The sequence below is a fragment of the Cygnus atratus genome, chromosome 2, assembly GCF_013377495.2.
Source record: "Cygnus atratus isolate AKBS03 ecotype Queensland, Australia chromosome 2, CAtr_DNAZoo_HiC_assembly, whole genome shotgun sequence".
Taxonomy (NCBI): Eukaryota; Metazoa; Chordata; class Aves; order Anseriformes; family Anatidae; genus Cygnus; species Cygnus atratus.
In genome coordinates, this window is record NC_066363.1 from 90,168,621 (window position 1) to 90,191,472 (window position 22,852).

The window sequence follows — 22,852 nt, forward strand, 5'->3', positions numbered from 1 at the left end:
GCCAGGAGAAAAGCAGCAGAACAAAGTGCTAATCAAAGCTGTTGTTTATTGACATCATGGATGTGATATGGAGCGGTCTCGCCAGTAATTTTTTAGCTGTTTGCAATTCTACCACACCCCCTCTTTTGCAAAGCTCACTGTCAGTGTCCTCAATACATATTTGCCTTCAAATTATTCATAAAACAAAAAGCATGTGGAACAGTAGTCAGTAGTGAAGGAACCAAAAGATGTGTCTGACACAGCTCTGTGGAGTAAGCAGTGCCAGAGACTTGGGTTCGGAGACATGGCTCACTTGTTTGTTTGTGGTTTCAACCAAAATTGCTTATTTAGCTTTTCAGCTTGCCAATGACTCTTGCTTTTCTGCTCATAGCAGCGTATGTGCAGTTGTGCCAGGACGCATACAGCTTTGTGATGAGAAGGTGAATTCTTTCTTGTGAAAGGGAAAACTAGATATGTCTAACCACATGTTTTCCCCTTTCCATATCCTCTTTGCACAAGCCTGTGATACAGATGCTTAGAAACAGATTGTTTCCTTCTTTTGGTAAAAAAGGACCTGTCCTGCTGATTTTCATCAGTTCCTAACATGCGCCATGTCTTCTAGTCAATGTGTAATAGGAGCAGAGGGGAACGTGGCCACACAATACTCCAGGAATTCTCATCTCCTAGACAATCTTTAGCAGACAGTTGCCAGTTATATGGTCATGAATAAGACTCAAATGCCGAAGGGAATCAAAAGTTGTAATTGCATTTGAGCTCTCCATTCTCTGCTGATACAGCAGAGAGTCTAGGGTATTATTTAAAAATATTCTCCATTAGGCAGAATCGTCTACTTTGGCCAGTTTGAAATAGCAATGACCGGGCTGCCTTTTGCAATTCTCAAGAAAAAAAAATTGCAAAACCAAAGTGACACAAAAGACTCGTGTTTTCTTTTTCCTCAATTCATTTGCTGGACTTTTCCAGGCCGTATCGGTTCATGGAACGCTGGCAATGACGATTCACCTAATGCAACAGATGATGCAGCAGATGAGATCATGGATCGCATTGTAAAGTCTGCCACCCAAGTGCCAAGCCAGCGAGCGGTGCCTAGAGAGAGAAAGCGGTCACGAGCAAATAGGAAGTCATGTGAGTAAATGGCTATTAAACATCTCAGAATAAGCAAACATGCGAGTATTTATGTATCTTGGTGTATGAACTTGGCCTGTACTATGCAGACATTCATTGGTAGTAGTTTGAGAGTATACTTATGATTGGCATATATTCCTCCTACTATTGTTTCAACAATGTTGTATGCAGTGGGTGACTCTGTCTTCTAGGGAACTTCAAATGTCCTTAGCAGTAAGAGAAGAAGAATGTTTTATGGTGCTTTAGAGTTTCTCTTATGACAGTACTTATTGAAAGTTAGAGAATTCAGATCAGGACCTCAAATATTTGATACTGCTTAAATGTCATAAGGTACTATGAACTGACATAAAGATTAATAGTTGTATCTGTAGCTGAATTTAATCTTAAAGCAAAAAGTAGTTTGAGAGATTTTACCTTTAAAAAAATTTTTCTTTTTCATGTTGTATACCGTCCTTCTGCAGCCCTGAAAGCAAGATGTCAACTGCTGTTTGGTTGCAAAGTGGTTGTAGAGAAGCTTCCCATGGGAAGAAAAGGTTGCACTTTAATAAGGTGGTCTAGTGATGTAGCATGTCCACAAGGCAGAGCTGTGGCACCTGAGTTCGAGCAATTTGATTTTGTGCTTTAGAAAATGCAGTGCTTAAGAGGCGATGATCTTTTGAGGTTTGTTTTTTTTTTTCCCTTATGTGCAGGGACTGCTATAATTACTGTGAGATGGATAAGTACCCAAAGGATGTAAGATTTTGGTGTTTAATGTCATTCAACATATCTGGCTTTTTGACTACCTTTCCATCCATCTTTTTAGCATTTCTGGGAAGTTAGGACAAAGAGGAGTCAACAACAGTGAGTGAAAAATCACACGGATTTCCTTTTTTTTTTTTTTTTTTGTGGAATTGCTCTAACAAAGTTGGTGATCAAGAACACTTGGTGTAAGCAGTAGCTGATTGCTATAAACTAGCATGTGCTGAAAGCATATTCACTTTCCCCAACATGCTAAGAAACGAACTTCTGCATGTGGCAAGAGTAAAAGCAAAGCCAACACTAGATAGATGAGACAGACCTTCAGCAAAAAAAATGAGCTGACACTGGATTGTCTGTCTTACTTTCTGTCATGCACTGTATCGTACCTCCCTGTGGCATCACCTTCTGCTGCTACCCACTTTCCCACACAGTTCTGGTGTTCTGCACGTGCTGACTGCCCTAGTTGGCTTGTGCATATGAAATAAGCCTCATGAATGTTTGGCTATTTCTGTGGTTTATCTTGTGCTAAAATATTTCCTCTGTTAGCAGCACTATCCTCATGCACACACACACACACACGTCTTATTTCTGCTTTTTACCAGGTACCTTTTTCCCAAGGAAGCACTTGATGCAGGGGAAAAAAAAAAGGATAATGATAATAAAAATAATATATATTTTTCCATGGAGTTGGCCTTTATACTTATTCAGGGAAAACAGTAACAAGGATTAAGCATTTAGTAAATGTTTAGGCTGTGACTGATTTCCACTGTTATTATTAACACTATCATTAATCATGATAGACTCCGTCTCTTTTCCTTGTTTGTTCTTCAAGATCTGGATGAGGCTCTAAAGTGGATTAAAAGGCAGTTTCAAAACAAACAAAGTTCAGTAGTTTAGCATCTCTTTTAGCTGACGTATGCTGAAAGAAAGTGTGAAAGGAGAATGTCTTAATTGAACTATTTTACTGCAATAGATAGTCAATATACCTGAACGATGAAAAATGAGGTAGTTTAACTGTAAAATACACTCAACTGGACTGATAATCTGGCACCTCCAGGAAATGAGCAGAGACCAGCCTTTGTCAATGCAAAATATGAGTTAAACAAGCAGAAAATCTCCCTGGTAGAAATACAACACAATTCAGTCTTCAGGCTCCCATACACATCCTTTTGCTTAGTATTAAATCTATTCGTGAACATCAAAGTGAAACTCAGTTGAAAGGAGTGATTTTCTCTGTGCATCATGTTGCATACGCCTAATTGCTTTCAGTGTAGAACTGGAAGTCTTGCAATGCTCACTTAAAATTCAGCAAAGGTTTTAGTGAAACTGAGTTGAATTCTGTGTCTTTAGCAAAATCAGAAACCCAGACTTACATGCACTGTATACATTTCCCGTGTTTTAGGTAGAAGGATCTCATGGGCAAGGGATTTTTTTTTTTTTGCCATAGACAAAGACATAAAAACATGAAATAAAAATCAAGTGATACTCAAGTCATTTATAACTAAGGGAAAACAAAAACAGGAATGTGGAAGAGGTTGTTAAATTCAATAAATAGTTGTAATGGGAAAATGAGATATTTTGGTGTGTTCATTTAGCCATTTTACCTTTTGTAATTGTTGAGAAATGTGATTGTATGCTGTATGCAGAGAGCTTAGTTAGATCTTAATGATGTGGAAGAGTTTGAACTCTCAGGGCAATCAACAGAACCATAAATTGGGAGGAGAAATAAGGCAGTGAATCGTTCAACAGAAGACAGATGGAAACGTCTGCATCTGTTAGTTGAAGATTTGAAGGGTCACTGATAAATCCAGATATGACTGAAGCTGACTGAGAACTAGTAGGAAGGAATTTGTTCAGCAGGAGCTGAAATGGACTACTGAAAGCTAATGTGCATGGTAAGTACATGATGACTGAGTTCCTGTGATGATCTGCAGAGAGACAGAACTTTATTCTCACCAACACAGTGAAGGCTTTTAAAGATTATATCTGACATTTAAATGTACGGTGACCAACTGGAAGTCATGGCCTCATAATGGGTGCTCAGTGACCTGCCTACCAGACACATTAGATGGGTGTTATATATGAGAAAACAACATTACAGTTATATTCTTTCATTAGAAGCCTCAACAGAAAGCCACGGGATTGAGTGAGCCACAGAAGCTGAAATGTTCTGTCACCCCTGGAGGTGGTCATTCAAAGACAGCTTCAAGGCAAGCTGCCATGGGAAGCTTCTGCTGTTTTTTTTTTTCGCTCTGATGTCTTTGTTCTGTGTATAAACAGACTCCAGCCTCCAGAGATATCAGTTCAGCGTATTTTAAAAGCATAAAATACAAATTAGTTTGCAAATATACTGTTTCCGTTCTTGAAGATTGAGGGTAGCTTTCTGTGAGAAAGGTTTTTATAGCATTATGGGGAGCTCTTCAACTCAGTAAAGAAATAAAAAATAATATAATTAAGATTGTCTGGTTCTTCTATAAGGTTGGGATGACCTTCAGAAACAATGTCAAAACAAACAAGGAGTGCAAAGGAAAATTGGAGTAAGGAAGTTTTAAGAATCGTTATTTTATTTGATAGTCCAAATTCCAATGGATACAATTGCTAAAGATAATTTTAATATCTTACAGAACATTATTATAGATGTTGCAACAGTGGAATTGGGGGACCAAAAAATGAAACTCCCTGTATGAGATACCACTGAGATTTCAAAAAACAACCGTCAAGAAAGTAGTTTATTTAATACAAAGAGAGCTGAATTAAAAGACTAAATGCAAAGTGTATAAGCAGAGCCTGCTGTGAAGATTACAAGATGTGAGGTAAGAGAGGAAATATATAAAGAAGACCAAGGCTGTTCCTAAGTGGGAATTTCATGCTATGATAAACAACCTGTATCAATTGTTGCTATTTGGGGAAGGAGAAAGATAAGTATTCTGTTCACAGCAGTTTTGAGACAACAGAAGACACTTAAAGATTAGGAATATCACCAGTAAAAGACTTTACTTAAGTACATCTAATGAAAAGAACCAAAAAAGACCTCAATAATAGACAAGTAGGAAGTTGATGCAGTTTTCATCGTGGCTGTTTATTTAAAACATCCATCCCCTAACATAAAATCATTCTTTCAGGACTAGCTGTTTATGGAGATGCCTTGCCATCTTTGTGTTGATCCCATTGAACTGAATAGATCTGCCTCAGAAGTATGATATAGTGCCCATGAGTCAGTGTCACAAAGATCATACTTCAGTTTAGTAATAGTGAATCAGCATACAGAGGGTATTCACACTAGTTTTGGCATATACAGCACACTGCCTGGAAATGTTGAGCCAGACAGGGTAGATTTCTGACCTCTGTGATTGACCATGGCAGGGCTCTGAGAAAGAGCCAAAAGTCCTAAGGTTTCATTACCTTGTTCAAATGCTGATTAAGCCACAGTATATCAAAAACAGACCATCCAACATGCAATTGCCTTAAGGCAACTAGGCTAAAACGTGAACCTGCATGTATCTTCCTCCTTTATGAAGTAATTGTTGGTATTAGCAACCTTCATATTTGAAAATGTGTTTCCTGGCTCCCTAAAGTAAAGGCAGTTGACAAAGAGTAGGGATCCCGTCTTGTTCTTGCTGCCAAATAATTTCAGATAGCTGTGCCAAGTAGACAGGTCATTTTTAAAGATGAGTTGACCCTGAATGGTCATAATGTAGGATTCAAGTGTGACTTGTATTTGATGGTAAGTAGCACGTATTCCAGTGGTGGTTGCACTGGATTCTGCTGGAGGCACTGAATAAGAAAGTTGAATAGCAAGGGCTTGGTTTTCCCCCACATTGTTTTTGTCTTGGAGCATCTCTGTGTGTGCTCTGATTTCTCTTAGATTTTATTAAATTTAAAAATCTACTTTAGATTTGTGTTGGAGAATTGGGCTTGGAGCAGGTAATTAAATCAGAATTTAATCCAACATTTGTATGCAATGACTTGATTCAAATAATTTGTGAAGTTTAAGAAAGGAGACAGGACTGACATGATAACACCTTGTTCTTTTATTTGGTGTTGGAATCATATGTTAGTCCAATAATATGCCCTGTGACTTACCTATGGGGTATGGAAACATCTCATAAGGATTTATTGATTTATTTGCATAACGACTTGTGGGGATTAAAAAAATCGTGCAGTCTTTATGCAGAAATGTATCTGAGGCATGACTCAAGTAATCTGTGAGACTCATACAAGGGGACTGTGGAGGAGGTAGGAATTGAATTGAGATTATCTGAATCCTAGACAAATAAGCTGAGAGCTGATGGATTAAGTTTAACTACAGAACATCCCAGGTCAGGTATTTCATACTAAATTCCACCTTCAGTAAAAGTGAAATAGGAGTTAGCATGCTGCAATCATGTGCCAAAATAATGGAAAAAACTCTGCCAAAGGACCAGGCTTGGAGACAAACTTTAGACAAGTTTTAGTAACACATTCACTGCTGCTTTGAAATAAACATGTTTATAAGCAAACAAAGTAAAGGGTGGGAGCCTATTTGAGTCCAGAGATGTGTAATTTTTGTTTGGAAATCATAGGGTGCTTCAGGTAACTTTTTCTTCTTTTCTTTGTTTTTTCATGATTTTTCATTTTCACGTCTCTCCACTTACTTTTTCTGGCTATGAGAAGATACAGAAGTGCCAAAATACCAGGAGGGAGACTGTTCTTCTGGTATTTATAGCCTGACTAAAAGCAGGAGTTAATGGAAATTATGCTTTAAAAAAAATACAAGAAGAAAGTCTATATAAAATACTTTAAAGGCAAGCAACTTTACTTAGAATTTGCAGCTAATTATTTAGGATTTGAGTAACTGGATCCTATCAGGAGTTAGAGGAGGCGTAGAGTATTCTAGTTAGTGATACACATTTAGCAACAATTCGTTGCATTTAGAAAAAGTAAATGTTTTGTAGCTGGTATTCAGTATCAAGGCTGTTCGTCCTCACACAAAGTACTGAGCCTTCAGAAGGTCAATACCCAGTTAATAAAAATCTAGTTATTGGATGAAAACAGAGTGTGAGATAAAGCACTTAAAATTCTGGCAGCTGGAAAGTTAGCTCCACTAGATGCCAAGATAGCTAGTGTCTTTTGGATGCCTTTTAGTAGTACATTCTTTCAGCCGTAGGATGGCAAGATCTTTGCAAGAATGAAATGATTAAACTCAGTGGTCTACAATTAAAAAAAAAAAAGACAATTAGAAGTATTAATACTAATTAATATGAATGAATAATGCATACAGCTGACCACAGTAGGTAGTAGCAATGGATGTAATGAGTGTGAGGCCTATATAGTCCCGTGTCTCATCTGTGCAAGAGGCCAACATAAACAGCTGTAGGGAAGAGAACCAGAGGGGCAGGATAATTCTGTGCAGTCCTACGTGAGATATCCTTCACAACAAAAGGTTTTGTGAAAGCCTGGTTTAAAAGTCTAGTGAAAAATTATCTGTAAAAGAAGCTTAATTTCATTTTCCAGTCGCTGTTTTAGAGGAATCTATGAGTCGTTTCTGTAATGAATTTTATTCTGATACAAATTATTTGCTCTTGGGCTCATATCCTCAAACTTTCTCCTCGAAGCAGCTTTATCATTCTTATATAAGGAAAGTCAAATATAAAACTAACCTAGCCCATACCATTAAAATCTACAGTACATTCCTTAACTTGATCAGAGTTCATTGCATAGATCATTGCATACTTCATTGCAGAGATCATTGCATAGATCTAGGATATCAGAATTAAAAATGTGATTTATTTAAAAAAAAAAAAGTACTTTTTGTCCCCTTAGGGAGAAGACAGAGATATTGAGCACTATACAGACATTCACATTTTACATTAACAGAAGCACAGAGGAGATGATGTAGGTACAAGGAGAAAACTGCCACTGCAGTGAATTGTCCCTAGTGATTTTAGAGTGACCACCACTTTGTGTGATTAAATGCCTTGCCCAGACATGCTACTCTGTGGAGGAAGAGGTGACCACAGCTCAGATTTTGGTCTGAGCAAAGAGTACATCCTGGTGGCTGGTGAAGCATGTCCCAGCAGGATTCCACAGCTTAGCATCCATTCCATTGCCGCATCCTTGTGCTGTGTCACAGCCACTGGGAGAACAAAAAAGAAGTGAGTGATCTGCAACTTCCACTGCACTTCTAGACTAGCACTTACAAGTGCTGGAATTGCTCTGGGTATCTCTTCTTGGCCAAATGGCACTTTCTTTATTACAAGAAAGAAGCGAAAGTAGTGTGGGAGAAACTGGCAAGCAGTGAGCAGTTGGTAAAAAGCAAGTGATGTCAGTATATGCAGGAGCTGTTCTTGTTCCCTGGTTGCAGAAGTTTTGTATTGAAATTTTAATTTCAAATACTTTTGCTATGATTTACACTTTTGGTACATTCCCAAGTGTAATTCTGTAGAAAAAGTTAGTTTTACTTCATTAGTTTGCGTCTTCCATGAGATACAAATAGTTGGTCTCACTTTTACCAGTTTGCTATTCACTGTGTCAGTTAATTCATTTATATTACCCTGTTTACTTCTTAGTTGGCATATTATAAAGGTATATGTCAAGGTTTTTGAATTCTTGTTACAGGATTCATTCCCAAAATTGGGATAGTTAAGTTTTGAGTATTAAAAAACTAATACATGGTTGAGTTGCACACTGTTAGCCTAAAGTTGATAGGATAAGTATTTTGTTTGGTTTCTTTCTGTGATAAAATGGCTTTCAAGTTTACTACTGATCAGCAGTATACTCCTTCCACATACATTTTTCCTTCCTGAAAGACAATTATTTTCAGCATCCAAATAAGAAATCAGAAGCAGTGAGATGTTGGCTGACAAGATTACACTGTTGTTATGGAAAGCACATATGTTTCCGAGACTGAGAAAAGATAAGGAAGTACAAGATTGCTTTTCAAGTCTCCTTACAAAAGAAGTGCATTGACAGAAACGATCTCTCATGGAGCTTTCCAGGAGACCATCGTGATACCACAGCTGCCAAAGAGAGCCCTCTGCTGCCATGAAGAAGTTTAACACGAGGATCTCTGAAGGCAGGAATCTTAACTACGCTTGAATGCGAGTGTCAAATGTATTTGAAGGGAAGTCTTGTTAGGAGATGAAAAAATGGTCTACACAAAGCTACTTTGAATATATCTTTACTCAGCAACATGTCAAAAAGTTTATATATATATATATTTATGGCTTTCTCTAGGGAGAATTACACCACCTCATTAGCATAACTACAAGAGTTTTGTGATCATAGTTATTTTTAATTTGATGGGTTTGTAGAACTGATCCCCTCTGCTGCTGTATTTGCCAGCACAGATTCCCGAAGGGGGTAATTGATTTGCGTTCCCCAGAACCTGTCTGTTCAAACATGGTGACCCTGCTCTGCCAAGTCACTCCTGAGCAGACAGCCCTGTTATTAGCCTGAGCTACCCGCTTAGCGAAAGTCTATTACCTAATAATATATCATTTTAAAATAGACTGAAAGTCATTTTAAAATTTGAAATGGAATTTAAAGGCTGCATGCCCAAAGCACTTGTGTTAGATGGCTTACTTTCTGTATCCTATTTCCTGCCTTTTTGTCCTGTGCATTGTTAATGTATAGTGTAGTCTTATATAGTGCTTACATTCAGACTCAATTGTTTTTGAGGTCTGTGCTCTCGATGCTTCACATATTAATAGTGGAATCACTTCTGATTGATGAAGTTAAGTGGGAGAAATGATGAAAGGGATGGTGGCAGGATTGCTTTTAGTTGTAACTTTTTACAGTGGCATTCAGAGACATCCTAAAGATTAGAGTGGGTGGTTTTGTGTTTGTTTGGTTTTGTCATAGAAGGTTTTTGAGGAAAGAGTTATGTCCTTTTCTCTTTACTGTTGGCACTATACAAATGGTGATGTGAAATACACGAAGCTGGAAACCCAGTTAATTCAACATGCAGTTTCAACTGCATATCAAGTATTACTTGAAAAGCAGTATCTTCGTGTTCTCTAAAGCAATGTTACTTTTTGTTCCTTAACATGTAAGCCACCTACAGATGAAACTCAAGTTAAGCTTTTCATACAGAACATCCCACTTAGTCCATTTCCACTGCTATACTCCTCTTTATGTCACTGACATATATTACACCGGGAGATGGCTGAATTATAGTTTCTTGTTAGGAGAGACTTGTGCCATCTGTGAAGCCGAGCTGCAGGGCGGCAATACATTGTTTCCTGGAGCTTTCTGTGCCGCTCACCCAGGCCAAGACCACATATAAGTTGGCTGTACTTCTTCAGAGAGGTGCTCGATAAATCCAAAAATTCACCTACAAATCCCTGTGAGAAAATCTCTACACATAATTTTTTTAGGCATCTATGCCTGCTAGTACTAAGCAATGATACTTGCATAATTAGGCATAAGCATGGCTTATATAGACAGTGATAAAAATAAACATGCAGAAAAAGATTAAAAGGAAAGAATATGACCAAGGGTGTCTGGATTAAACTTTTGTGTTGCAAATTGCGATTGCTGGACTCTTCAGAGTAAAGTCCAAGCTAATATATTGAATATAAGAGAAAATAGACTGAGTGCACAAGCTGTGTGTAGAAGGGTAACAGAAAATAAAACTATGAAATATGAAATATGACGTGAAACAATATGATGAAGCTGGTGTGTATTGTCTCTTACAATCTGCTTTCTTGTTTTCCTTGCTGTGTAATTTACAGCCACCTAGAATTTTATTTGTGCCAAATCAGCAAGTAGCAGCTGCATTACCTGGGCAGCTGAGCCCAGAGGAAAGTTCTATGGCTGTCACATCTTTTTACAGTAGGAAGGACACTAATTCTGTGACTTCTCAAGCAGGAAAATGGTCCTATCTATGCATGGAATATTCTGCATTTCAGATGATTTGTCCATACTAGTGTTGTGAACATAGATGCCAAAAGCCATTGTAAATGTAAAAATAAATGGCACCAGCAAGACTGTTTTTTACTGTTTGTTGCAGCTTAAAGAAAAAAAAAAGTAGGGAAAGAAGGGAAATCAGGATTGCTATTTGTCCTTTAAAAAACAATCAACCCCTAGATAATAATATTCTTTAACAAATCCACACTTAGAGAATCACTTTTTTTTTTTCCTTCTAAATATCCCCAGTGTTCTGCGAGGGCTGTATATCTGTGCAGATTCTGACCCAACAGGCACAGTCAAATTCACTGGGTTTCTCATAAGCACACTGTATTCTGCCAGGATTTAAAATAAATTTTTAGATTTCCTGATTAGCAAGGAATATCATACCCTCTGACCCCATAAAAACAACATTTGGTTTCTTGGTTATGGGATCTCAGCAGTGCTTGATTGTGACAAGAGTAAAAGTTATTTTCTGTCTATGTTATGTTTCTTTAGCAAACGTTTTAAAAATTGCTTAAAGAACCTAAAAGGTCATTTGAAAGCCTTATTTTTATTGTCACTGCCTCCAAAATACATTCCATAACTCAGTTTAATGTGATCTGCAGCAGGCCAAGAGTTTTACAAGCCAAGATATTATGTCTAGTCCAGTTAGAGACACGACAGAGTTCAATGAAGAGGGGAGAATGAAGATCTAGTTTGAGAAATGTAATTTTGCAATGCCTATAAAACATGGAAGGAAAATATCTCTCTGCATTCAGTTCTGATGACTGAACGTGTCCCTGACCTCTCCTAATGTGAAGGAACCCTACCAAATGCATTATGAGGAAATAGAAGAAAGTCTGAGGACATCTGTTTAGCAGCATGTCAAAACAGGGTTCGCCCACCTCCCTGAGTAGTTCTTGCTCCTGTAGATAACTCAGCCACCTTCTGGCTTCATCATCCACAAGCCTTCACAGCCCACAAGCCAGTGCAGAGAGTAGTGAGAAACTCTCTTGTGCTACTACTGATGTTGCATCCATCAGCTGTATTGTCAGATGAGGAAACGTACTGTAATTTGCACATACTAGATGTAATTTTCTTACAAAGATACCCTTTATCAGGACACTTTCATCTCCCTAAGTGCAAAGTCTTGCAAACTGCAAGTGGATTCATCTATGTCAGGTTGGCCTTTGGCACAGGAGCCAGAAGTCACTCGTTTGAGTCTGGACATGATTTCTCTCAGCTGTTGTCCTTCAGGTTGCTTGTTGATGGTGGACAGCTTTAATCTAGCAACAAGTTGCAGTTCTTTGCAGTATTTGGCCTCACATGCTTAGTTTATACAAGTCAGCAGCTGACTGTGTTTATGGGAACCATTTTGTCATTGGCAAGATTCTTCACATCTTTGCTTTTTATTAACCATTTTCTCGACAGTTTCATTGTGACTGCCAAGCTCTTGCATTGATTGGGGCTGTTTCCTCAGAACTGCTGACCTTAAAAGCTCAGGTCAGTGAGATGTCTTAAATCCAAGTTATCTTTCTCTGTATTATAGGGAGAGACCTGAGATAACTTAGATCAGCTGAAGGTTTCAAAGATATTCTTTTGCTTAATTACTACTGTATGTGTCTCAGCAATTCACTGAGTGTTGTCATTCCTTCTTGCTTTGCAGTGACAAAAAAAGTACAAACCAGGGGTTGGTCTCCACAGTGTGTCATGTGGCAAACCCAGCACAGGGCACTGGCCCTTGTCACGTGCTGCATACAGTATTTTTTTAAGTCATCCAGGGGTTATATGCAAGGCTCTCAGACTAAGACTTTAGTTTGTTCAGTAGGTCTGCATCTGGAGATTCAGAGAGAAGTCTTGTTTATGTAAAGAAAACTCCTCTGTTTCCTTCCTTTTTTTTTTTTCCTTTGTTGGTTGGTTGTTTTTGTTTGTTTGTTTGTTTTTGTTTGTTTATTTGTTTTCCATGAAGATGGTTTCAGCTGTGGTATTGTAGCACTGGTTATGATTTCAAAGTAAACTCATGAAAGTTTCTTCAAAGAGACCAATATGCTATTGTAAATCTGTTTGCCTTTTCCTAGTAAACTAGTAAGTAATTCCGTAACTTGGGCTGACGGAGGAATTGAAACAGCTGTATTCTGCTTGGTGGAAGTTACAGAGGCACACGTTTTCCTTTCCAGTTGTCAAGAGTCACAGGTACATATGTGCAGTAGTAGTTGCACTGGCCTAAAGAAGGTTGTTCCAAATTTACTTCAGCATAAGTAAGACCAGGATTTGGCTTATTCCGGTACCTGACCACCATTAGCAGAGTATCTCAGTTCCTATCAAACATTTACAGATAGGAATAAAAATTGCTTGTTCTCTCACTGTTTGTGTCTTACCATCTGACAAGAATAATAAATTGGTTTTACAGTGGTGGTTGTGCTCCGATTGTGAATGGGAGTGAATGACTGCGGTCTGAGTGTATCAGGGATGTGTATGAGAGCAGTCATGAATACATTTGGTTTGGAAATTTGTTCTGCACTTAGTTTGCCAGTTCACTTTTGCTTGTAGTGGGAAGAGGTAATGTCGAGGCAGTCATCCGGTGAAAGTTTTGTCTCTTGTACTCGTGTTTTTTACTTACAAGTGACAGTTTCCTTGCTTCAACAATACAGCTGTTGTGGGATAGTTCATGTTTACAGAGGAAGAGCAATTTCTTAGTGAGCAACGTCCAAATCCATGTTGAGTCTAGTGAACTTTCCAGAAAGCTCTTCTTAAAATCAACATGTATCAGTCTATGTTAATACCACTCCACTGTTGGTGGCCAAGCTACCTATGGTGCCTTCTTTGGCTGCATGCTATAGAGTATACAGAAAAAAAAATGTGTTCAGGAGAGAGGCAGTGCAGGCAGTTAAGCAGGTGAACGGCTCAGGGAAATCTTTCCTTTTAATGAGAGAAAATTTTCTGCTACAGCTTTCTTGTATCTGTTCTTTTGCTCCTGGTATAGTTCATTTTGATACAGAAATAAGCATTGTATGATTCACTGAGGCCATGAGGCCTTAAGGCCTTACTCTCGAATCTGGAAGTGAACATTTGTTACTGTAGATATGTGTATATCAAATCTGAGAAATATAAGAGTGCCAGTGACAAGGACTGCTTCAAAACTGTTGAGTATTCAACCAAAATCATGGAGACCCAAGCATATTTGAAGTGTTTTGTTCTTCTGGTAGCACTTGTTTAGTCTTTCTTAATCTTGGCTTTATCGTTTGCATTTAATCCTGTGCAGCTTTAAACTAAGCTTTGTTAAACTTGGAAGGTGTTGCTGATCAGTATTGTAGGAAAAAGTGATTATTGAAAAAGGCTCCATGCAGACTCCTGGTGATCTTTAGTAATTATGCAAACTTTACTGCAGGAGAAAGGAGTCAATCTTGAAGGAAATCTTTCAAGTAAGTGTTTGGTAATGGTGGAACAATTATACATGTAGCACTGTAAGTTCACTTAATTTCAGTAGTTGGTGGAAATAATAGATCATATTCATCTTACCTGCATGGTATCAAGTGTTCAACCATGCTGTATTTTCCCTTTCTGTTAAGTCCTTGTTTTCTGTACCAATCCATTCATTCCTCTCCCTCCTGCTAGATCCTTGAATGTGACCACCCAGTTTCAGTTCCATGGAGTAAATATCTTCACAAATTAGAGGTCTTAATTATATTAGATGATAGCAATGCAAGAAGTTCTCAACCGCTGTCTGCAATTTGTTTCTCTAGAGTTTCCTCTAGACTTCATTATTTTGGGACTCTGAGTATATTTTGTTTAACGCGGTCATTGTTTATACTTTGCATGCAGCTTAAACTTTTAAATGTGCATTTTGAACTTAAGGAATATTAAATTATGGCATGAACACCCTGTTTGCCTCTTGAGCTAAAACGCATTCACTTGGAAATCTTGGCAACAGAAAAATAAAGAAGACTGTGTGTGCAGTCACATAGTCACTTATTTCTGAATAAAGAACGAAAATGCAAATTTTAAGAGTTTATGTTATGGCTACGGTTCAGCACACTTCTTAGCAAATTAAGAAACAAAAATTTGACCCAGATTTATCATTTAAATTCATCTAAAATGCTGAACAAATGACTACTAATGACAAAGGTGATACAGATGGGGCTGGGGGGGGAACATTACAGAAGAAAGTGGAGTGTGTACGAGCACTGTATTTGTAATGATTTGAATTGACTATAAAATTATCATATTTTAATCTTTTAAGTTTAAGGGGTTTATGTTTACACCTTGAAAGGTTCACGTAGGATTTAATAGTGATAAATTCAGCTGAGGTCTATAAAGATCCAAAAGCTCTTTTAAAAATTCTTTATGAGGTAATAGGGCGTATAATACTTTCTATGGACAGAGAAGCAACTGATGCAATTTCAGAGAAAAAAAAATCTTAAAATGCCGGGGTATTTCCTTAGAAATCTTTGTTGTCTAAATGTCAAATGACAGATGGCTATTTGCCTGACTTTTTGGAGTTGCCGGGTAACTGATGGTCCCCTTGGTTTGGCGTAGGGCATTACTAGGTATTTCAGAACTTGAGAACCTGAGTATGTAGCAACTCTGGATTTGATTCAGCATGCACATTAAGTGCTTTTCAGCTGAAAGTCTTGTGTAATTATCACTTTTAATTGATTGCATTTTCTTTTGTTTTATTATTTTTATTTTGCCTACTTTTGGAACGTATGGCCATGCAGTGAGAAGGACACTAAAGAGCGGACTGACCCCAGAAGAAGCCAAAGCACTGGGCCTCATCAGCACCTCTGAGATGCAGGTTTGACGTCCCAGAGGTGGCAACAAGAAGAGCCATCATCCGAAACACACAGGCTGACAACCCTTTGGTGTGGCGCTGTCCTGCCAGCCTTGTCTGCTGCTCCCAACGTCCCGTCGTCTATTAGTTCAATGTTAATAAGCAACACAAAGCAGAACGCCACCAGCAGGGCGGAAGAAGGGTGTGCCGCAGCCCAGCACAACATCCTGACAAGTAGCTGAGGAAGCATATGAGTGCTTGTAGGTGAAACCTTACGCCTGCTTCTCTTGTGGTGTGTTGGTGTGGGTAGGAGGGGGCTCTCTCTGAGTTATCTGTCACTATGTAAGCTGTGTTTGCGTTGGCTTTCCTCGTGCCCTGTTTTAGTTATTGTAAATGTATGGCATTTTGTCAATGCAATGAACAGTCCTTAAAGAGGCAAAATAACTCCTGTTACAGTGACCCAAATTTTCCTGAAGCAGATTCATTAAGCAAAGACACACAGTCTGTGCAACCCTGTGGTGTTTTTTTTTTTTCTATTTTATTTTATTTTTATTTTTTATTTTGCCACCAAAGAATGTAAAAAATGTATGTGTACCTTTGTATATGTACAGAATGAATGTGTGGATATGTGTGCATGTATCTCTACACATACAGTCATGGTGTGAAGTCATGCTCTTGCTGAAGCTAGCTGGACCATGATTGTCACTCTGGGGCCTTACAGTTCCACCTGGACAGGAGGAAAAGAATGTCTTTTTGTAGGAACTCAGTGTTTTTCAAAGGGATTCATCCTGTGGGGCAGGAGATGGCCTGCAGTACAAGTGGAAAGTTCAGGATCCCAAATTCATGTGTATTAATACACACTCATACTGTACATAGCACCATGCACACAGAGGAGAGGTCACAGAATACTTCCCTCTTGATGAGCTTTGGCTATGCTTTCCATTTGTACAGTTTCAGAGAAAACTATACGAACAATTTACACACTTGATAAATGCATTCAGATGGTAAGATCAAGAAGTTTTGTTCACTTGCCTGTGCCCTTCATGCTGCTTTTCTCTGCTGCAAGATAATGTGGTGGTGATTTTATTTCAAAGTAATGGATCTGAATATGAAATGGCCCTGCTAAAAGCCTGCTGTGTTTTTGCTGTTCTCTACTCTTTGTTTTGTGATTATTCTTGATGCAAGTGGAGAGGGTACCCCAGTGAACGCTCCAATATGCTTGCCCTTATCTCGCTGTTTGATAACTGACTTTTGTAATTGCCCTCAGCATGTGTATTTGAAGAACCTTTAGTCAACTCATCTGCCTTTAAGTGGAGGACATACACATTGGTGAAGACAAAATGAACGCAATCACCCTAGCCAGTGCTGAAGCATTTTGAAGAGAACTGCAGATAGCAGTAACGTAAAAGGGAACTTTTCAAGCCAAAGTCTGTAAATGACCACTTGATCCTCAAGGATGCACAAGATCATATCTTTCCATTGCCTTAGACTCGAAGATTAAGGGGGGTGTGCCTAGCAGTAGCAGCTGAGGCTCCCTTGAAACCAGGTAGTGGGGGAACTGTAGCAGTTCGTCATGGTAACAGGGACTAATTTTGGCTGCAAAACACACTTGAAAAGCAGAATTAATTAGTCTATGCTGGGCTTGTAATGCCATAGCTATGTTGTTTCTGGCACTCAAGGTAGGTCAGGTATGTCCACATGTTACTCTACTCTCATTAAGGACAGGATAATCCCTGAAGATTGCACAGGATACTGGCACTAAAGAGAATAAATCTTTGAAACTTTGGTCATCCATTACGTCACATTGAACAGAACATCCAAGTGATTAGAGAACCAGGTAGTTGACAGCACTGCAATGAGATCTGTGGTGGAGCATCCTATCTATGCTGTCTCCCCTCTTAGTAGTAACATTTCAGTCTTTATTTGCTGTTGCCTTGGATCTTCATGTGTCAAGGTCTGTGGAGTAAGAAGTCACTTGTGAGTAAGGTTCTTAAGGACGGCATTGAGTTGGATGTGGCTTTCCCCTCAGTTTCCTAAAAGGCCAATTTTATAAGCAGGCAGAAGGCGGTAGTTGTGTAATTAATAAATGCGTTGTGTATTGGAAAGCTATGAAAAGGCAGAAGCTGGTCAGGAAATAGAAAGAAGTGGCATATAACTATCTCACTGTAAAATAAGCAAGACTTATTAGCGTCTGGGCTTGAAAGTGGATCTTTATGTGCTGCTTACCTTTATGGAATTTTAAAATCTCTTTTAAGGATGCTTTGAACAAAGAAAGGAAGGTAATGGGGGTATGTGGAGGTCTTTGAGGTCTGAAACAAGAAGAAGACACCCTGAATGTAATGATGATGTTGAGCTGTTATACCTGTTTAGTGATAAAAGAAGCCCAAATGCAACAAAATGTATTTACAACAACAGAAGTCCTATATATGATTGAAGGGAGAGAATCAAACATTTTTCAAATGTAATGTTTTAATAAAAGTATGCTGAATGTGCAAAGTGGCTAACTGTTGGTGACCGCTTGCTAACAGGAAATAAATCTGTGTTTTATTTTGACACAGCGCAGCATCTGTGTCTGAAAAAATGATGTTGCTGATGACTTTTAAGTAGTTGGATGTATGTATTTTCCAGGAATTTTGCAAAAATTCTACGAAATTTCATGTACTCCTTACCAAGGAGAAAATTAGATATGGCGAATGGGGTTGGAATAAATTCAGAAAAAAATACCAATTTCTTTCAGATTAGCTGGATGCTACTGTATGCATGTAAAGTATATCCTTTCTTGTCCGTTTTTTCCATTATGTTTTTTCTGTGCTTTTACCTGAGCTTCTACTATCTACCTGTAAAACTGATACCAATTTTTCTGAAGGATAATTTGTTCTTGTTTATGCAGTAGTAGGCAGTGAGATTAATCCATCATTGGCAATGTTTACTGCAACAATGTTTTCAAAAACAATGACAATGCAATAACTACAGAAATGTTTTGTTTCAGTTCTGCCTAAAAATGGCCAGTAGCCCAATGTGCTAATATTTAAGGTGGTATTATTTCTTCCTGAGTCTGCTGGTATGTCCTACTGTAGGAATAACATTTGTTCCCCTTCATCTAACCAGTGGATTCCAGATGAAATGGAGGAATTGGCTATATTTGCATGCCTCTTTCTATCTAATCACGTTGTAACCTTCAGGATTTGAGTTGCTGCCTGCCCCTTCACCATCCAAAGAGCTCACCATAAGGATATGCCAGTTGTTTTAAAATGCATGTGAAAGGAGGTTTATTTCTGTGACAAATAGAAAGGTCTTGGAAATGCAATCTAGTAATATATGTTCCCGTTTCTCATTTAGAGATCATTGAGGCTATCTTAAAATACTTGCAGCCATAATAACTACCTCTTTCCTCTTTCTCATAGTACCAGCCAGTTGCAAATTTAGGGCCCAGGGTTTTGTGCCTCCACCAAGTTCTCAGAGTCATCACTGGTGTTCATTTCGGCACCCATCTGCTGCCAATAACTTGTCTGTCCATCTGTCACCCTAATACCTTCCTGATCAGGATGCTGAGGTAAACTTTAGCATATGAAATGGCTGCCAAAGGGAAGCTGTCCTAGTTTCCTTTCATGTCCCTTGGGGTTTAAAAGCAGACTGTATACAAATACTTTGTGTCCCCTCACTCCCAACTGAGGGATAACTTTCAGTAGCAGTTACAGGGCTGTGGTGAAGAAACACCCCCAGGGAATGCTGTGTGCCACAGCCAGGAATGAAAGATCCCTCACAAAAATTAAATGCATCACTCCTCACCATTCAGTAAGTCCAGGCACCAGCCCCATGGATTCCAGATGTTTTATACCCCCTTGGCTGCTCCGTGTGACCCTTCTTTTTGGTATATCCCTATCCATAATCCAAAACCAACCAAAAAAATGGTGTTTTAATGAGGGCCTTTCTTGCTCTGATAAAGACTAGAAGCAGTGTCAAAAGCAGTTTTCAAAATACATTTCTTTTTCTCTTTTGATCCCCTTTCATTGTAAATGTCTGTACTAATTTACTCTTAGCAAAATAAGGCACCAGATTTGTAGGTAGATGAGACTTTGGTTTTCCCATAATAAAAAGTCACATGCGAGTATCCAGGTATGTACTCGTGCCCCAGTTTAACAGAAATTTGGAGTCGGAGCCCTGACATGACCCATCAGTGATGGCTTCCGGCAAGGTGCTGCGTTCCCTCTGAGGGAGCAGATAGCAACAAGGCAGGACAGCACCGTCAGTCCCCAGTGTGCTGCGCTCTTAGCAAACCCTGGCTAGCAGCTGCTGAAAAGTCGCAGCAGAGGACAGAGCAAATGTAAGCAGCTCAATGCCACTGCAGTTGCAGTGATTCCTCTTGCCAGGTGTCTGCTCGATGCTGGTGTCCCTGGTGGTGCAGCAGAAGCCAGCATCTATCCAAAACGCTCTCAAAACCATTTGATCGATGATGCTGGTCTTCATTCAAGTGCGCATAGGCTGGGTGTTGTTGTTTTTGCAACACTTTGACTTCATCCGGATGAAATGGGGACAAGGAGGCAGCCCAGCATTTTCCCATCTGCTGTCCCCCCGTGACCACTTGTAGGCAGGCGTTCATGCCACCTGCCTTTAGCTAAAGGACGTGCAGGGGCACAGTGTCCATGGGCACATCTCTCCTCTCTCTTTTGCTCCTGCACACTGACGGCATGTACACCGCTCCTCTCGCGACCTTCAAGGCGAGCTGTGCGTGCCGATGCAGGGAGAGAGCTTGACCCCGCACTGCGTTCAGACAGCTCTGGATTTCCAGCATCTGGACTCAAGAAACTCTGTCTAAGCTGTAAGGACTATGACTGTTGATGTTTCTCTGCAGGGAAAACTGCCAGGTACTTACAGGCTCCGAAAGAAAATAAACCGAAGCATTTTCGTAAGGGAAAACGTTTGATTATGGGAAAATAATGAATCTGATTTGCGAATGCATGAACAACATGTAAGGCTGGGGCAGCAGCTGGCTGAACTGGCATTTCAGATGCAATAGCAAGAGGTTTTTGGCAAGCAGTTTAGTAGTTCCATAGCAAGTAATTCAAGGAGTTTCAGAAATGTTGTATAGTTCTATGTTTACGCATAAAAAAAATAAAATAAAATTATTTCTAATTAGTCCATTTCACATTGAGTGGCATATAGAGATATATTTTGTTTAATCACTAACACAGAGGCTTCTGTGAAAGAAAAGGTTTATTTGTAGCAATGGGTGCATTTCTCCTTTTTAAAGACTGTCTTTGCGCATATAGTGTCCTTTTTTTGTGAGCTGGGAATTGTAAAAAAATGTAAAGTAGAAAAGGACGTTTTTCTTAGACGAAGGAGAAATACTGTAAAATTGTGTAAATGTCACTACTCATGTTTTTCGTGTTCTGTGTAGCATAGTGTAAAATAGGCTTTCCAGCAGTGTTATTCTGTGAATTGTAATTTAAAAAACAAGCCACGCATGGTCAGAGATATTATCTACAGGTCCTTTTGTTTGGTTGAGTTTTTGTTTGTTGTTTTCTCATTCTAGGTAAATTTGTTCTATGTTAAATTTAATTGTCCATGAAACTGCGTATTTGTTTCTCAGTTTTATTTCATAAAGAACTTGAATTACTCTTTCAGATTTTACTACACACAAAGCTCACCTACAGTTTGTATTCATCATTCAGAAGCTTTGTCACATTTAGTGTAAACCAGGAGGGTTTTTCTTTTTAACACACCCCTTGTCTGCCTCTTCTCCCCACACTCTCCTCACTTTACTGTCTGGAAAGATGCAATTACACTTTTTTTTTTTTTTCCTGTGCCATGCAGGGTCAATATGGAAAACTGACCGCAGACCTGTGTCCAAAATTTCTTGATATAAGTAGTTAAAAAGCTCACCTCTACAGCATTATGTAAACACATCTTGCAATAAAGCTTTATAAGGCACTGACTGTGCTGGTTCTGTTTTTGTTCATGGAGCCAATGATGGGAGCTTTGGTGAGAAAAGGGTGGGAAGGGGATTGTTTTTTGGGTTGTTTTTTTTTCATATCCTCTAAGTACCTGCAAAGCCAACAGGTGGACTACAAAATGGCTATTATTAAACCATCTGGGTGGTCTGAGCATAACAAAGTGATTTTTTACCCCCTATTTCGCAGTTTGAATCCAGTTCCTAATCTTGAGTGAGGAAAATGAAAATGTGTCTCTGGTTCTCAAGGATTTCAGTAATCCAGCCCTACAAATCCTCACTAAACATAAAGGGTTACTGCTCGCTGCCACTGGCTCTGGGTTGGTTCCTGTCTTAAAAATATTCTGTGCTCAGAGCACTTTGTGTAAGGGATGAGATTTATAGAAGCAAATATAAATAAAATGAATGACTACCTGTATGTGGAGGAGCATTTCAGATCGCCCCATCATCAAGATGTGAAATACTTGCTGTGTCTGCCAGTGCTTCAAGACTGTAAAGGTGGACAGTGAAGCGAGACATGCCTTTTAACTTGGCTGAAATACATCGCATGCATCACCGGGCTGTATAATTTTCTGGTGGCCACCTCTGAGCACCTGGACAGGTGATGTTCTTGCCATTTGCCCTGATCGCTGGGGTCAGATTCTTTCTCCCTTGCGATTTCCCAACACTTTAGAGAGACTGAGTCGGCAACCAGAAAATCTCTGACCCTACTGAGAAGAAGCACAGCGATTCTGGCACCTGCCCTGCCCACAGGTTCGGTGGCTGTGGTGAGGAGCGCAGCTCAAAGTGTCACATAGAAATGTGAAGTGCTTAGATTTCCACGGCTAGTCCTGCAGCACACTGTTTGCCTGCAATTGGTCTCTGGTGTTGTGCATATTATCAGGTCAAAATACATTATTCCGGGACAGATAGGTATGTTTATAGTAGCATCCTGGAGGATAAAATAGGTTAACTGAGCGTCTGAGAGAGTTTTCACCTGAGGTTTCTGAGGATATAGAATCTGACATAAAATATTAGGTATGTAAGCCTCCCTAGGGAAAGGCACCACGTTCCTTCTTTTAATTAGTTTCTGAAGTTATTTTAAATATAAAGAGTGCCTTTTGGAATATGGCTACATCCCCAAAAGAGCTGCTTAGCATTCCAGATGCACTGGTGTAAAGTCTAGAGGATGAAAGACTACTAGCCAGAAATGTGGTAATGCTTTTTAAAATAAATATATAAAACAAGTTTATTGGCCAGACACTTTTCTTTTCTATCACAGTATATCCATTAGCAATTCTGAATTCCAGATGTGCAATGACAATGCATACATATATTTTTCAGACCCAGTGCCCAGTCAGAACTCATATGTTGTCACAGAGAAGCCTCTGGACTGTAGTCAGGGAGCATATCCATTGCAC

At 39.1% G+C, this 22,852-nt stretch overlaps 1 protein-coding gene across 4 annotated transcripts in view; it reads left to right on the plus strand.

The window, feature by feature from the left end:
- FHOD3 (formin homology 2 domain containing 3) overlaps nucleotides 1-21,432 on the plus strand; it is a 399,093-nt gene extending 377,661 nt beyond the window's left edge. For all 4 annotated transcript variants that reach the window (XM_050708607.1, XM_035550471.2, XM_050708606.1 and 1 more), the window contains 2 exons: nucleotides 961-1,122; nucleotides 15,450-21,432. In XM_050708607.1, the coding sequence (XP_050564564.1) occupies nucleotides 961-1,122; nucleotides 15,450-15,532 (245 nt within the window). In that variant the 3' untranslated portion in view covers nucleotides 15,533-21,432. The remainder of the gene's footprint in view (nucleotides 1-960; nucleotides 1,123-15,449) is intronic.
- The last annotated feature ends 1,420 nt before the right edge of the window (nucleotides 21,433-22,852 follow it).